Genomic DNA, 18,049 nt, shown 5'->3' with positions numbered 1-18,049 from the left:
AACTCCATGGCATCAAGTAGCTTCAGATCCTCACAGAACTACTGTCACTATGGACCTGTTAACTGTGACACTGTCTCTTATAGTCGTGGCCATTTCTCTTCGTCTTTTATTTGGCCAGAATAACCCTAATGCTCCCCCATGCATAAAGGGATGGATCCCTTGGTTCGGTGCCGCTTTCGAGTTTGGGAAAGCTCCCTTGACTTTTATTTCTCAAGCTAGAGATAAGGTAAGTGTTTCTATGTGTCTGTAATCATAATTCAAACGTGCGTTGATTATTATTCCCCATGCAAATTAATTGTTTTGTTGTCAGTTCGTCACACTTGGTGTAACTGGTGCGTCTTTGACCCACATATTGATTCGGGCCACAGGCCAGTGACAGTGAGGCCAGTCCACCAAGTATCAACTGTCTGGCTGATGCCCATTACTTTGGGTGCAGACTGCAGACAGAACTTAATTGCCGTTTCATATTTATGATTAATATGTTACTCCTTTTATAGGCCTCTCCGATTGCCTCTTTAATATCATTTATTAATCAAGCTATGGTGCTTGACGTTTCCCCCATACGTCTTGAAGGCAGTTTATAGCTTTCAATCATCGTTCTATAGCCCAGATATATCACCTTTACCATAGTGCTTTGATAGTCTACTGTTCACTTACAGTATTACCTTTGGGGGCTCTTAGATATAGATAAGTTGAATGACACTGACATATAAGCAATAAAATATAGAGATAATATACAACTGCACAGCCATAAACGATGAGGAGTTTTATAGTGCTGCTAGGTAGGCATTTATTTAAACATGACATTCAAAAAATATTAGAAAATACAGGCCAGTTCAGACAGTCTCATAAAATTGCAGGACAGGCATGATGAAGTAAGTGAAGCCCTATAACGAATCACTAGTTTCTTTTAAAAATCTTATTTTATGCAATGATATGTGCTGCATAGTCATACAGGGTGCTTCAACAACTGAATAAGTTATTCACCACAAAAAAAAGATACTGGCAGAAAAATGATAAGCAAACTAGAAAAAGTGCTCCTCGGAGCACAGGTCTCCGCCAGGTCAGGTACGTTATTGTGGCCTCCTGGTGGCGCTATAATAGGCCAATGTGAAAAGGGTGCAATTTTTTCAAGGGCTTTTCACTGCAATCGGACAATGCATTCATGATTTGAGGCATTTTGTTCCAGAAATGTGCGTGTGAAATTTCACGGAAATCGCAAGCTCATGATTTGAGGCATTTTGTTCAAAACGGACCAATCCTGTAAACTTTGGAAGCCAATCTTAGGCAATCAGGATGGAATATGGGAAATCGGATAAATCTGTGTTGATCACATGACTATAGAGATACTGTGTACTGATTTGTGTGATGTTTGGACAAAATCTGTAGGAGTAGTATCAATAAATGTGTTTTGCACATATCGGCCTCCTGGTGGCGCTATAACAGACCAACCAGAGGTTCTGAATTGGCATCCAGGGAGTGTGCGTGCACAGTTTCGCAGCGGCCGGGCCAACGGTGCCAGAGATTAGTTGCTAACGGACGGACAGGACGGACGGACACACGGACGGACACACGGACGGACGGACGGACGGACAGGGGGTAAAACATACTCTCTCGCCATGCCTTTCGGCCTGGCGGAGACAATGACACTCTAACCCACAGTGCTTATCACAAGTTGTGATTAAAGTTCCGTTGGAAGCCAGTACTGCAGGACAACTGGGGTTCATGGATCCAAATGTTACATTGAAGAGATATAGTTCTAAGCCATTGGTTCTCATTCTTTTGAATTTCAAGGGCCCCCAGTTTGATATGCATTACGCCACAGACACCCCATTTAATACAACTTTGTATCTCTAGGACCGCAATCAACCCTGTAAAATCCTTTACAAAGCCAGCGAACACAAAAACGCTAATAAACAGCTGACATTTGATGAAGCTTCGCTGTTCCGTGCACATGGTATGGGTGAATGGCTGTGTGCAAATTCAGATCAATTGCTCCAGCCACTGAGGAGAACCGGGCAGAACAGTTTTGGTGTTGCCACGCACTACACCACGCACTACAAACAGACAGAGGTTTCTCAAATTATAGGAGGATTGAAATATAGCAGCATATTCTGAACTGTAAAATCCTGAGTGTTAATTTAACACTGAGAGTGGGAGAATGGGATGATGGGTCCATTTGTAAGCTATCAGAGTTGTGATGAAGAAACACACATGTAATAAATAAGGGATGGTCCTTGGCATACCGTATTCATTCAAGGTCATCACTCAATCTGGGGCATAGCGTGATGCCACTGTTCTATAGTCCAGTCTAACTTGTCATCAGCTGTGTGGTGGATGGGATGGAATAGATATAGCCTGATGTTCTCAACTCATGTGTTCTTATGCCTGTTAATGCCTTTAATCTGAGACAGACAGACAGGGGGTTTTATGCTGTGTGTTACAACCATACTGTATAGGCAAGGCTTTTTACCTGGGTACGGTACATCAAATAGAACTTTTACCCAAAGTAAAACACTCAAAGTCTGCACGTGTATTTCAGGGGTTGAAGCGTGCAGAACAAGACTGAACAAGACTTTTGACCTAGTCTTTTCAGTTAACTTGTTGCAGGAAAAGTCTAGAAAGACTGTAGATTAGAACATTGTGTTATAGGAACGAGACTTGTTTTCATGTAATGTTTTTCCTTTTGCCCATTGTTTTGTGGGTCTCATGTTTTCTGTTTTAACTACTTATTTTTATGTCTTATTTTATGAGATTTCTTTTATGTCATTAAACAGTACAGCTTAGATGACCAGGATCTAATTTGTTCAGTTATTCCTCCGCAGTGTATAAAGTGAACTGTGTGATTGAATCTCCTTAAGAGATCAGTCTTTTATGGATCTTGACACACACACACACAGGTGGTGAGGCCAAAACTGTCTGCCCGGTTTTCCTCAGTGGCTGGAGCAATTGATCTGAATTTGCACACAGCCATTGCCCATTGCCCATGCTGGTCTTCAACCTTCCTAAATGTTCACGTCTCCCCCTTATGTGTTCCCTTCACTGTTCACTCCAACAATCCTAGACTCATCTCCATCCTCAGTCCCAAGCTGTAGACCTCACCCCTCACACACTCCCCATTTTCCACCGAAATCTGAAGACTTAAAACTATCTGAACATTTATTTTTAAATGTAAACCTTACTTATAAAACCCACAGACAGACTTAATCACTTTCAACTTGGTTGGCATGTTATTTCTGCTACGTTTGCATGACACTGTCATACGACAAACTATAAAATAGGGTATTAATTTATGAATGGGAGACTACTTTCATAATAACGTATACGTGCATTGTTCTGTTCACACATAAAATATTGTTTTGTAAAGGCTGTTTTGGGGTTTAAAAGGTTTTTGTTCAATCCCTGAAGCTGTACAATAAGCTGCTTCAGAACTTTACCATTTTGTAGAATGGTTGCAGCATGACCCACGTACAATTAGTGTTTAACATATTAGAATCATATCTCTGCTGTCCAGCCTGAAACCGCTAACTCCAAAACGCTCATTGTTCAGGAAACGAGAAAACAAAATATACGTTTTTCAGGAAATGAAGAAAACCTTATATTTTTAAAACAAATCAATACTGCCTCATCAAAGTTGGTATAGTGACTTTATATATTGTCAGATACTTGCGTGTGTCATTATATTATCAACACTTTACCCAAATCGCGGGTAAATCAACACTTTACCCAGCGCAAGTGGAGTTAGTAGTTTCAGACGAGCAGAAATCAAGCTGAAATGGAGTTGTTGTCCAAACAACAATAGCTCCACTCGCTGCTGAGGGAGAGGTTTCAGCGCGACAGAAATGCTATGAACGCCTTTCTTCTTGTCACATTGCTCTCCTCATTAAACACTTCATAGATTTTAGAAATATAATTACTTGTTTTCATAACATTAGCGTCAGTGCTAAGTTTGATAAACAGGTACACTGCATAGTTTTAACAGACTACGGGGAGTTTGTAACGTGATCCTCCTCCTAGCTCACTCACTGCGCAGCACGCTTGCTCTACTCATGCTGTGAAAAAGCAGCACTGGAGAGGAGAGGGGGGAGTTGTTTGTTTTTGACGGACAGTTTGAGGATCCAATGGAGTTGGGAGTTTTCGTCAGAGGCGCTTTTTAATACTTTTCATTGGTTCAAATGTTTAGATTTTTACACAGACGTAAAGGGTGTTCAATAGCGTTGATTTATGAAGAAAAAAAAAAAAGCTGAAAATGGAGTTAGCTGGTTCGTCCCGGACACCGACGATATACAGTATCATGTGTTTTCCTCTATACAATTACTTTTCATCATAAAGTGAATAAGTGACATTTGAATTTCAAGAGCCTAAATGGTGATTCTGTTTGTTCCAGTATGGTCCCGTCTTTACTGTGGTGGCAGCGGGGAAGCGTCTGACCTTTGTGACCTTGCACGAGGACTTCAGGGCCTTTTTCCTATCCAAAGATGTGGACTTTGAACAGGCAGTCCAAGAGCCTGTCCACCACACAGGTGAGCATGTGCACATGGTCTTTCTTCACAAAGATGAGGAAAATCAAGCACAGCCTCAACTCACAATGGACTAGTTCAGGGTTATGGTTAGAATTAGGGTTTGCTTAGGTTAGGGTAATGGTTATGATTAGGCTTGTAATAGTGAGGCTTAGGTTTAGTGGGTTTAATGGGTCGTTACAAAACCCTTTAGCAGTGTGTTCTACCGTGTTACGCTGTATACGTAATATGACGTGCAGAATGTTTTGAAAAAAGTGTAGCCCTCTACTAACCATTTTAGCTATTTAAAACTAGCGTATGACCACAACCGCGCACATGTCGGGCAGGGAATGATTATTGTATCCCTCCGAAAAAAGCTAGAACACACCACTGCCCTTTAGGTCTAGGGGGGATAGGAGTTTGTAACATAAATTAATGAAGTTAAGTTACAACGTGATGACTATGTTTAGAGGCCCCTGTTTTACCTGTCCCAAGGCAGGGCATACACACATTAACAAAGTAGGATAATTATTACACATTTAACAAAGTTTGCTCTGGGATTCTACAAACAAAAGTATAAGGCTACAAACAGAATGGATGAGAGAGAATGAGCTGAGGTAGAAGAAAGCCTTTTACAGAACAGCAGATGGAAATGATTGGTGGAGGTGGAGTCAGAGGAGCAGGACTGACGAATGGGAAGGGAAACATAGAGTTAAAAATAATAGAGAGGGCACCCGAAATCTCCTCCCATCCACTTGCATTGAGTTGCTCACCCAGCACATGGGCCTAAATCACCCCTTCTTCCGGGTTGGAAATTTGGTGGGCGCGGCCTATTTTGGGCCCCAGTGCGTCACTTCTGTGACGCGTTTTGCGTCACAGAAGCGCGCAGCCCTGTGCGCAAGACCCATTGGTCGAAACCGTTTTCGCTCGTTCATGTTGAGGCCCCTAAGTTCTGGGGGCTTGAAGGGAAAGCTCAATAGGTGGGTAAGGGACCAGCTCAATGGGTTGATTGACAGCAGATGAGGTGACGTAGAAGTGCCCGCAGAGAAAGATAGAGGGAGGGAGAGACAGACAAACAGACAGACAGACAGACAGACAGAAAGACAGATAATGGAGGCCACAGCAAACCCAGACACAAACGCAAAACAACGTGGAACGTAACTTTGTTGCAATGGACATGATAATGTTCCTCTGTGTGTATTTAGGAATTCAACTTAATACGGTGGTCCAGATAAAAACACACACATACACAACCTATATAAAAGAACAAGAAAGTGTGACTGTACACATAGACAAGGTACACTGACATATATTATTCATACAGAAACTATACGCTTACAGGGAGTAATTAATTATTGACAGAATATCTGTTTACTTTAGAGAGACACTTTATATTGGGGACCAGCCACTACTGTCCAACCTTTCACAAGGTATCTTGTGAAATGATAGTGCCACCATTCCAGGGATTATGTTTTCCAGGGATTATGTGCAATTCAATCAGAACCCAATCAGATGGTTGAATGAGGAGAGAAATATATTGATTCTTCAAGGATTTGGAAACCTCTATGACAGTACATATTCCAGATTACAGATGTGTCATTCTGACTCCATTTTAACCTTCCAGTGCAACTGTGTTTCTGTTTAAATTAATCAAATGGGCTATTAAATGCATTTTGATAATAATAAAAAAGAATATTAACAGAGTTTAAATAAATATCCTTTTCATCCTTGCCAAGTACTGAGTCCATTAGATCACATTAACTGTTTCCAATCCGGTAATAAATTGAATTTTAAGTGAACTTGTCAGTTGTCACGAGAAATCAAGATTGAATGAGCTGCATTTCAGATGGGCTGATGTAACCTAAAAGCTCCCTGAATGATGTAGCTAGGTCAGAAGGTAGACTTGTAACAAGATTCTATTCTGTCAAGAATTTAATGGTTGCCACAATGACTACAACACAGTGTCTGACTCTCCCAGTCTTTCACGCTTTCACCGGGTGTGACACTGTATCTGTATACAACTTGTATTCCTTGCTGTGTACTGTACGTGTGCTGCTATGTTAAGCTCTGTATGTTTCAACCTGGCCAAGTCAAATTCAAGTTAATGTTCTTGGCAAATGAAAGTGATAGTATCTATCCCACTTATCCCTGTAGCATCCATAAGTAAGGAGAGTTTCTACAAGTTCCACCAAGCATGTAACAGCCTGATCAAAGGCAGGCTGACACCAGGGAACGTGGCCCAGCTGGTTGACCACCTCTGTGAAGAGTTCAACCACCAGCTTGAAAAGATTGGACCCAAAGGACAGGGAGAACTCAATGAAGTGGTTAGGTAACACACTCATGTCTATGTGGATTGTCACTGAGAGTAATAGATTGACTGCATCCGATCAAGGATGAGGCAGGGAGACCAGCCAGCTAGTTGATTTAACTAGAAGTTCGGGCCGCTGCGCGGCCCTCACATCTAGCGTGACGCGTCGTACACTTCGCATCGCAGATCCACCTTACAGCCACCTCACAGTGTGAGCGAGAGTATTGCGTGAAAGTAGGGCAAAGTCGTTTATAATTGTGGGACATGGCAACACTGTGGTGAAAAGTAAGGCAAATTCGCTTATAATCAGAGGACATGGCAACACTGAGTGTCCTGTGCTCCCCTCTGTCTCTGTCCCTGTGTGTTTGTCCCCCTGTCTGTCCAATAAGGTTCGGTCCCACATAAAATTGCCTAGTTGGGTTCCACCTAGGGCCCAGGTAGAACCCACCTAAAGCCCACATGGGCAACCCAGTTGGGACCCACCTCGGTCCCACATATAATTTCCTAGGTGGGGCCCACCTAAGGCCCAGGTAGAACCCACGTATAGCCCACACGGGAAAGCCCAAGTGGGCCCATATAGTTCAGCCCACCTTGAAACCATATGGGTCCCATGTCAGCCCCACATAAATTGCCAAATTGGGGCCCACCTAGGGCCCAGGTAGTACCCACTTAAAGCCCACATGGGCAAACCCAGTTAGGACCCACCTCAGTCCCACATAGAGTTGCCTAGTTGGGGCCCACCTAGTGCCCAGGTAGGACCCACCTATAGCCCACATGGGCAACCCAGTTAGGACCCACCTTGGTCCCACATAGAATTGCCTAGGTGGGACCCACCTAAGGCCCAGATAGAACCCACTTATATCCCACATGGGCATCCCAGTTGGGACCCAAGTGGATCCCGCTGACATTGCCGACATGGGGCCCATATGGTTTAGCCCACCTTGAAACCATATGGGACGCAATGGGCGTGCTGGCTGGGTAGGCTGGCGTGAAAGTGTATAATATTTAGAGAAATTGAAAGTTTCAAATAGGGAAGTAGTGAATTAGCAAACTGGAGATTTAGTGATTTAGACAGAATGTTTCCTTTAGCCTCATTGTGTGCTAATGCACGCAACTGTTAAGGCAGGTTTAATTTTTGTTGTCTCATAACATCCTTTGTCCGTAAACAACATAGACGACCCGTGTGTGCCTTGACTTCACCCGGCTACCCGCCCCTTTGCCTGCAGTGTGTGTGTCTCTCTCTCACACACACACACACACACACACACACACACACAACACGGAGAAGTTCTACAGAGTTCGAATGAATTAATAAGATAATATAACAGCGTATCCGTGCGCCTGGTGTAGCCGGTATCATTGATAATCACTTGGATCTAAACAAACGCGCTGTGCGCACCACGCATACGCTCGCTATGAAAAGTCTGGTGTAGATCGATCGGCCGTGTTGTGCCCCCCCCCCCCCACCCCCCGAGTATTTTTTTCTCTCCGTGTCTGTGTCTCTCTCTTTTGTAAATCGAATGCTAAAATTGCCATTTGAATGTAGTTTTAAAAAAAAGATATATATTTTTTAATGTAATTTTAATTGTATTATAGTATTATAATTTTTTTCCTGACCTACCAATGCGAAAACAAATGCTTTCATCATGTTTCCCCCTATAAACGTCACTTGAAAGTTACGTTTTAGAAACTTTAATAGTTATCACAACAGCGAACGCTGAAAATCAGCTGTGCAGCCTGTGCTTCTCCTCCCTCCCTCCCTCCCTCACTCTCTCTCTCGAGCTCTCTCTCACCCCTCTCTCTCTCCCTCTCTCTCCCTGTCTGTGCTTCATCATCTCTCTCTCCCCCTCCCTCCCTCTCTCCCTCCCTCCCTCCCTCCCTCTCTCTCACACACACACACACACACACACACACACACACACACACACACACACACACACACACACACACACACACACACACACACACACACACACACACACACACACACACACACACACATGCTCTCCTTGTCTCTCTCTCTCCCCCTCCCCCTCCCTCCCTCCCTCCCTCACTCTCTCTCTCTCGAGCTCTCTCTCACCCCTCTCTCTCTCTCTCTCCCTCTCTCTCCCTCTCTGTCTGTGTCGCTGTCTTGCACGTCCCTCTTTCTCTCGCGCTCTCTCTCTCACCCCTCTCTCTCTCTCTCTCTCTCTCTCCCTCTCCGTGCTCACTATCTCGCAGATGATTGGCTGTTCAAAACGGAACACCCGGAAGTAAATTGCGAGATGAAATATAGAGCACTTTATGATTATTATAAAAGGAGACACATGTGAAGGTGGAAAATAAAATAGAAGTACTTCTATACTTTTGCATGAGCGATTTTTGTAGCAAGTTGGGAGAGAAGTGGAGCAGTGCTTTGGCCGTGAGTAGTACCTAAGAGGTTGAGGTTCCAAAAGGGGACACCTCTCCATTTGTGTTGTGAGATGGAGCCAAGGAATATGGTTATATACTGTAGGTCCACAGAGTGAGACAAAAGTAATCACACAAAGCATGATTTAGATAATTTGCAGACTATTCACTGGTCTAAATACAGATTTTCAGTTTTCAGTAGCGCTTATACCACATAGTGCCGTTGTTGTATTTTTTTTATTTCGTATTTTATTTGACAATTTATTAAAGTCCATACTGGTCAGTCGTAGCCCATTGGCTATGACTGATTATGACTATTTTTTTCTTTTTCTTGAGAAAGTAATTGGATTTCCATAACATTTTTGTCAATCTTATGTTATAGAGTTTAAGGAAATCGAAAGCATGGATTGATTTGAAAAATCTAGCTGGAGAAAACATTGTTTTACTAAGGAAATTCAAACATCCATGACTTCTTGACAGCGAAAAAAAAAAAAAAAAAAAAAGAAACATCATAACCAGATCATTTAAAGGTGGGCTTATCACCTGAAGTTACACACACATATAGTATGTGTGTATTACGTTTTCATGAGACAGAAAGAATTGTGTGCCATATATGCGTGACACATGACTACCACCATAGGCATGTGCTTTCACCACACCTCTGTCAGAAGTGCCATATTTCCACCACACCTCTGTCAGACGTGCCGCGGACCCCAGTGTCAGTTTGGCTTTGCCTTGCCTTATGTCGGTGTGCTAGTTTTTTTGGTTTGACTCACTCCAAACTGACACACTTCGCTAATAGTACAGCAGGTTAACTCCTGTTTTTGAGCAAATCGTGCACTTTTTGTAAGAAGCGTGAAATTTTCAGCATAATTAGTAAATAATATAACATTAATTTTCAGAAGGGGAGGGAAGTCAGATTTGACCTCTGAGGACCGTGAGAGGTCAAATCCAAAATGGCCGCTAGTCCAACTTAAGTTTGGAACCAAACACAGTAGAAAAATGTTTAAAGTATCATTTCCAACTAAATAGGGGATGCCTTTTCATTTGGTGATACTTTCGAGATCACCAGATTTCAAGGAAATGCATTTAGGTTGAGGTCAAGGTAAAAATGGGCCCAAAAAAATAGTGCAATGATTTCCTCAGAATCAACAAATGGCAGTGTAACAAACATGGGTGTCTTATATAGGCGACACATCTGAAGGGGTTTAGACAATTAATTAATTAACATTCCTCTATCAGAGGGCAAGGAACTTTATGCAACCAATGGAAGTGGAGTCGTCTGTTCTCCTGATTCTCCTGCTGATTCAAACTTGGCCTGCCTTGCCCCATCTTGCCCCATGTTCACAAGAGGAGGCTGACACTTATCTGCTTCTGCATGTGGCAGATACTGTGCTAAAGGGGTGTAAGAAGGTGACCATACGTACTGTTCATACTGATGTGGTAGTACTGTCTTTGGCTTCATTCCGATGAGCTGTGGGTTACCTTTGGTGTTTGATCAAGCTTTCGGTACATAGCTGTTGTAGCATGAAATGGTTGCCACAATGACTCGAACACAGTGTCTGACTCTCCCAGTCTTTCACGCTTTCACCGGGTGTGACACTGTATCTGCATTCGTTGGCAGAGGAAAGGAGAACTTGGAGGTCATTCCCAGAGGTGAATGAGGCTTTCAGTGAACTCCTACACATGCCAAGTTAGGTAAGTGAAGGATCAATGTTCCTGCTAGAGCGATTTGTGGTGCTCATGTATGACCGAACCAGTGAGTGCACGGAAGTGAATGATGCCAGGAAACAGCTCTTCACACAGAAGTCAAGAACACTAGAGAGCATTCCTCCAACCCAGGCAGCACTCAAGCAACACATCAAGCGCACTTGCTACCAGGCAAACTGTTGGAACCAGGGATTAGTACTGGAACCAGAGATGCCAGAGCCATCTGAATGGGGCTGTACAAAAGAAACAACTGGGTGGCAACCATTTTGGACCACTTTCTCTGAAGCATCCAAATCGTGCCATGAATTAATCCGCTGTCGCTGCACCAAAGGGTGTACTGGACGATGCAAGTGTGCCAAAGCTGCACTCAAATGTACTGCACTGTGCCTCTGTTCTGGAGACTGTTAAGTTGTTGTTTTTTTGTCTTGTTTTTGTGACAAAGATGTGACAATAAAGAAGCCTTGAACCTTGATTATTGTCATTTACTATTAATTTATTAATATAGACTACCACCATGGGTTTATTCTGTTTATTTGTTTTGTATTATTCACATTGTCACAAAATGGAAGAACAGTTTCACTATAGCAGTATAACCCAGTGTCCAAGATAAAATATACTTATTACTATGTAATTTGACCTTGACCTTGATTTAATGTATGTCCTTGGGTTCTGAAAATCTCCAAAGTATCATCAAATGACTGGGCAACCCCAACTTAGTTGGAAAGAACGCCTTAAATGTTTTTTTTTTTTAGTATTTAGACATTCAGACCCTGTAAACGGGCGGCCATCTTGGATTTGACCCCTCAGAGGTCAAATTTGACTTCCCTCCCCTTCTGAAAATTAATGTTATATTATTTACTAATTATGCTGAAAGTTTCAGCCTTCTTACAAAAAGTGCACGATCGTATTGCTATTCCGCTCTACTATAATTAAGATTTGAAACCACCTAAACTGGAGGTACTCGAATGCTCACTTGTCACGTTACACTATACGCTGTATAAATGCAGGACGTCGTTATGAGTAACACATGACACAACACGCATGACATGACACTTGACTCATTGCCATTGACTTGTGTGCTGTTGTCAATGTACACGTGCGTAACATGTCCTTTTTAATCTCTCCTCTTCTCTCCTCTCCTCCCCTCCCCTCCCAGAGGGGTGATGTACCCTGCAGTGATGAGTAACCTTTTAGGGAAGAACAACTCTCCAGGTGCACCCTTCACCATGCAGCAGTTTGAGAAGACGTTTGTCAAATATGATGAGGGATTTGAGTATGGCTCCCAGCTCCCTGACCTGTTCCTCAGGTGTGCAGGTTTGACCAGACTAATGGGAAGCAAGCGTTTTAGGTTGAATCATTTTCATTCTCTAAAAGGAATGACACTGTTTGAAAACCAGGCATTCCTCCGTGTGGAAAGCCCGTTGACGCAAGGTTAGCTAGAATATGAGAAATAAAGTACATCTTTTGTGTGCAAATAGGTAGGGATGCATCAGTTATTGGCCAAATGATGAACAATGTAAATTTAACTTTCAGTGGTCAATATCAGTATTGATGGATAAATTAGTGCAACCAGTATACTGATCATTATGCAGAAGTCGTTCTTTTTCTCATAATTTGTAGGTTCATGGAAGGGACAACAACTTTTGATCTATTTAATGATATAGCAATTAAAGATTGGGTATTACTTTTACTGGGGAGGTACAGCAAGCTATGTGAATGAGTCGAATGGAACAGGTTAGCTGCAAAATACAGAAAAAAGGAAGAATCACGTTTTTCCATTTGCCAGTTCTTTTGTTCTTGTTTCAGTAGTTGCACTGAAAAGTATGTTCTGTTTTTCTTTGTGTAGGGAGTGGGCCAGTTCCAAACGATGGTTGCTGTCCCTGCTGGGAAACATGGTAAACAAGGCTGAGGAGGAGGATAGCTACCCTGAGAATGGTGGCAAGGTAAGCCTTACTTCAGGACCATCTATTTGCTTCCTATTGATTTATTTTATTTTATTTTATCCCAGTTTAGTCGTTATGCCAATTCCCAAATCCTCCAAATCCTCCTTCACCTGACAGTGAGGAGTTTCACCGGGTAACGTATGCAGAGGAACACACTATATTTTTTAAAGTAAAAACTATTGTGGCAGTTTTCCAAACATTTGTTACTGCAACAAATCATTAAACCAACAAGTTGTGATGTTATTCTCCCTAATGTTTCAATGTCAATACCCAGTAACTGTTTTCATTATCTCCGCCAGGCCGGAGATTATGTCTTTGCCCCTGTGTGTATGAGTGTGTATGGGTGTGTTTGTGAATCTATGCCTAATCTTGGAATCTACTGTACGATGCCGATCAGCACCACATTTCTGGTGCATGCTGCCAGTGGGCCAGGGAACTCAACCCTCAAATATTCCAATCCGTCAACGACAACTATTATTTTTGTGAATTCAAAATCGCAGAACCACTATCCCTTTAGGCTCTGAGATTTTTGTCCATGAGGCTATTTAGTGGAACTAGCCTATCGGGCGATAGCTGTCCATCCGGTGTATGGGATCTACCCATTATCAATATGACTGATTGATTGATTGATGTAGTTTATTTAGTAAGACATGAGAATAGTACATGACAGTACATAACAGTACATGGAAGTACAAATTCACAATACAAGGTCTACTAAACTGGAACTCTCATTAAGCACGCAGCTTGTTTAAGATGAGAACCCCATGCACACAAATCATGATGACATATAAGAGGCAGACAGATATACACACTACTATACAGAATGTCATACAATCAGCTTTCAGGTTACTGGTATGAAGAGAGAAAAAAAATATATATATATACACAAAAGAGGAAAATGAAGGAGGGGGGGGTAGGGGGGGGTAGGTTAAGACTTAGACAGGGGCCATTTTCGAATTGCAGCCTCCTGAAGGTGTATCTTTAGGGCAGTTTTGAAAGTGAGTAGGGTTTTACACTCCTTTACTCCTTTTGGTAGGGCATTCCACATTTTTGATGAATAGCATGAGAACGAGTTCATTCCCTTAGTTGAGCCAAATCTGGGTTGAACATGATTTGTGGAGCTGCCTCTGGTGTTATGATCATGGACTTCATTAACATTTTGGAAGTATTTTGACAAATACAGGGGGATCCCAATGTTGTGGTGTATCTTGAAGACCAGGCCCATAGCAAGTTGCTGTACTCTGTCCTCAACCCTAAGCCATCCAATCCTAGCAAAATGAGCAGGGGTTAGATGGGTTTTGTGATTGAGGCCAAGAAGTAGCCTTACAAGTTTGTTTTGGGATGTTTGGAGCCTTGTTTTTAAGGCCTTGAGGTGTTGTGATACCATGAAGTGCATGCATAATCATGATGACCTTGAATGAGGGCCCCTGCAAGAATCTTCAGAGTATTCTTACTGACTAGACGATCAATCCTCCACAAATAGCGTGTTGTTTGGTTGACATTTTTGATCACTTTTTTGGCGTTTTTGTTACCAGAGAGGTTTGCCTCCAAGATGGAGCCCAGGTAGGTAATTTCATCCTTTCTTTTGATGACATCATCACCCACTTTGATCGTGAAACTCTCTGCCTTGCTAAGGTTAGGACTGGACCCGAAGAGGATGGATTCAGTTTTACCCAGGTGTAATGAAAGTTTGTTGTCAGAGAGCCAGATGCAGATCTTGTTGAGTTCGGAGCTGAGAGTTTTCTCAACCTGCAGCCTGTCCCTATCCGAGACTAGCAGGGCCGAGTCATCTGCGAACAGGAACAGTTTTCAGTCGCAGGCTGATGACACATCATTCACATATATCAGGAACAGTAAAGGTCCTAGTATACTTCCTTGTGGGACACCACAAGTCGCGGGGGGGGGGGGTGTCTGCCTGTCCGAAAGAGGATGTTCTCTGCCTTGGTCTTGGCCTCGGCTTGTACCTTGGTCTGCCAGCTCGATGATTCTTTGGCGACATTAGTTTCGTGAGTTGGTCTCTCACCATTTCTCACTACTCAGAGGGAAGGCCACGTGAAGGCTGTCATCTTCTCCCCCTCTGTGACAGCTCCTGCCATCTATGCTGGTGACTTCAATTGCCAACATACGGACTGGGGTTACAACAACACATCACAAGATGGTGAGGTACTGAGTGAGTGGGCTTCTAACACTGAAGCACTGCTGCTATTCGACCCAAAAGAGCCCCCGAGCTTCTTCTCTGCACGCTGGAACTCGTACACCAATCCAGACCTTGCCTTTGCTGTATGTCGTAATAACGACCTGAAACCGGAGAGACATGTCCTGGACAGGTTCCCTCGGTCACACCATCGACCATCAGTCATCAAAGTACCATCACTGGTACAGCCAGTAGCTGGCAAACCGGTCAGGAGATGGAACTTCAGGAAAGCGAACTGGCAGATGTTTATGGCTGAAACGGAGAGAAGAACTGCTGGTCTCCCGGCCCCAGAAGCAGCCGATGTTGATGCTGCATACACCGCCTACTGTGAAGTCCTCCTAAGGGCAGCAAAGCACAACATCCCACGTGGATTCAATAAGAACTATATCCCTGGTTGGGACGAGGAGTGCAGCTACCTGCTGAGTCAACACCAGCAGGCGAGCTCCAGGGGAGAAATGGACGCAACAGCAACAACTCTACTGCAGAAGCTGGACAACACCCGAAGGGCTAGGTGGACTGAAGTAGTGGAATCTATCGACTTCACCCACTCCAGCCGGAAGGCATGGCAGACAATCAACCTGCTCTCAGGGAGAAAAACAACACCCCGTAGGTGTCCAGTGTCAGCCGACGCCATTGCTTCCCAGCTCCTAAAAAATGGCCGCTTCCCTGAGGCAGACAAACACTTCACTCGTCTGACATCGTGTGAGGTATCATCTCTCTCCAGGGCAGCCAGCGTGGATGCTAACCTTTCGGGAGACTTTACGACAGCGGAACTAAGGGCAGCAATGAAAAAACTGAAGCCGGGCAAGTCACCAGGTCGAGACAATATCCATCCAGAGTTTGTCATACACCAAAGTGAAAGAACATCCCACTGGCTTTGCTCGTTCTTCTCGTCATGCTTCCGGAGGTCCAAGATTCCAAAGACCTGGCGCCGTGCCTCCGTCATAGCCTTGCCAAAGCCAAACAAACCCCCCGAAGACCCGAAGTCCTATAGGCCCATCTCTCTGCTCTGCGTCCCATATAAGATCCTGGAGAGGCTTATACACAGCCGTATCGAGCCAGTGGTGGACCCACAACTCCCCCCGGAACAAGCCGGCTTTCGCAGAGGCAGGTCAACAGTGGACCAGGTTACGCTACTCACTGAGGACATAGAGGACAGCTTTCAGGACAACGAGAAAGCCGGAGTTGTATTCCTGGACCTGACAGCCGCCTACGACACCGTGTGGCACCGTGGACTACATCTGAAACTGCTGAGGACAATCCCGGACCGGCATATGGTGAGGTTCATCATGGAGATGATATCCAACCGGAGCTTCATCCTACAGACCAGCGATGGCCAGATCAGTAGGCTCAGAAGGCTGAGGAACGGCGTCCCGCAAGGCTCCGTCCTCTCACCAATGTTGTTTAACATCTACATTCATGACCTGCCAGATACAACATCCACTAAGTACGGCTATGTGGACGACCTGGCTATCATGCTTCGACGTCCAACATGGAAGGCGATGGAAGATGGCCTCAACCGAGACATGGGCATCCTGGTAAACTACCTCCAGAAGTGGCATCTTCAGCTCAGCATGGGCAAAACAGTGTCTGCAGCTTACCACCTCTACAACCGGGAAGCAAGAAGGGAACTGGATGTGCATGTTGGCAACCACCGCCTGGAGTTCCAGCAAGCCCCCAAGTACCTCGGCGTATGCTTGGACCGAACACTCTCCTACAAGCAACATTTGGATGAAGTGAAGGCCAAAACAACAGCAAGGGTCTCGCTCATTCGACGCCTAGCAGGTTCAACTTGGGGAGCTTCCCCCCAGACCCTACGCATATCTACGCAAGCCCTGGTCCTGCCCGTAGCAGAATACTGCGCCCCTGTCTGGAGCAGAAGCCCCCACGTCAACAAGGTTGACACTGTCATCAACAGCGCTCTCCGGACAGTAACTGGTTGTCTGAAACCCACCCCTGTGTCCTACCTGCCAGTCCTAGCTGGAATCGCCCCAGCCAGTCTCCGACGGGATGCGGCTACCCTCGCCCTGGCAAGAAAGGCCCAGAAATACGACTGGCACATCCTGCACAAAGCCACAACAACACCGGCACCATCAGGCAGGCTCAAGTCTCGCCATCCCTACAACAAGGCAGCACAAGAGATGCTACAGTCTATCCCTGAGGACTTGTCCAGAGACGCCTGGCTGGCAGCATCGTGGAAACGGTCATGGGAGACAGCTGGGCCCTCCCGTATCCAGCGATACATCCAGGACCCAGGAGGAGGTGTAAAAGGAGAAGACATGCCACGCCATCAATGGACCTCGCTGAACCGTCTGCGCACTGGAGTCGGGCGCTTCAAGTCTTCTATGAAGAAGTGGGGCCTAACGGACAGTGCGGCATGCGAGTGTGGCGAGCCTGAACAGACTGCCGAGCACATTATCACCGGCTGCCCCCTATACAGCCCACCCTCAGAAGCTGGTCTTTTCGACTTAGGACCAGAGACGAGGGCGTGGCTGCAGGACACTGAGTTGGCCATCTGATGATATACGAAAGAAGAAGAAGAAGAAAGGGGGGGGACTGGGTGCCGTTTACTTCCACCACTTGCTCCCTCCCTTCCAGGTAGGATCTCATCCAGTTCACTGACGTATCATCAAAACCTATTGCTTTGAGCTTATTGATCATAATTGGGTGATTAACGGTGTCAAAGGCCTTCTGGAGGTCCAGCATGACCATGCCGCAATATTTGCCCTTGTCGACATCTTGTTTGATAGAGTCGTTCAAATAGAGAAGGCATGTGTCAGTGGAGTGGTTTGTTCTGAAACCAGATTGGAATTTGTAGATTCGATTTTTCTCGGCAAGATACTTATCGACCTGTTCATAGACTATTTTTTCCATGACTTTCGAGATGGAGCTAAGAATAGAAATAGGGCGGTAGTTGCCAGGGTCTAATTTGTTTCCTTTTTTGTACAGAGGGGTCACCCTTGCTTTTTTGAAATCGTTAGGGACCCGTCCCTGTATGATGGAGAGG

At 44.5% G+C, this 18,049-nt stretch overlaps 1 protein-coding gene across 1 annotated transcript in view; it reads left to right on the top strand.

Annotated features, from left to right (window-relative positions):
• Positions 1–49: 49 nt before the first annotated feature.
• Positions 50–18,049, top strand: part of LOC308102853 (24-hydroxycholesterol 7-alpha-hydroxylase-like) — a gene marked incomplete at both ends in the record, with an annotated part of 26,246 nt that continues 8,246 nt past the window's right edge. Inside the window, 5 exons of the mRNA XM_080452707.1 lie at positions 50–226; positions 4,388–4,523; positions 6,654–6,828; positions 12,062–12,211; positions 12,752–12,848. Coding sequence (XP_080308833.1) covers positions 50–226; positions 4,388–4,523; positions 6,654–6,828; positions 12,062–12,211; positions 12,752–12,848 — 735 coding nt within the window. The remainder of the gene's footprint in view (positions 227–4,387; positions 4,524–6,653; positions 6,829–12,061; positions 12,212–12,751; positions 12,849–18,049) is intronic.

This window comes from Gymnoscopelus braueri (genome assembly GCF_963280865.1).
Source record: "Gymnoscopelus braueri genome assembly, chromosome: 16".
Classification (NCBI taxonomy): Eukaryota; Metazoa; Chordata; class Actinopteri; order Myctophiformes; family Myctophidae; genus Gymnoscopelus; species Gymnoscopelus braueri.
This window is presented reverse-complemented; position numbering and strand designations above follow the sequence as displayed.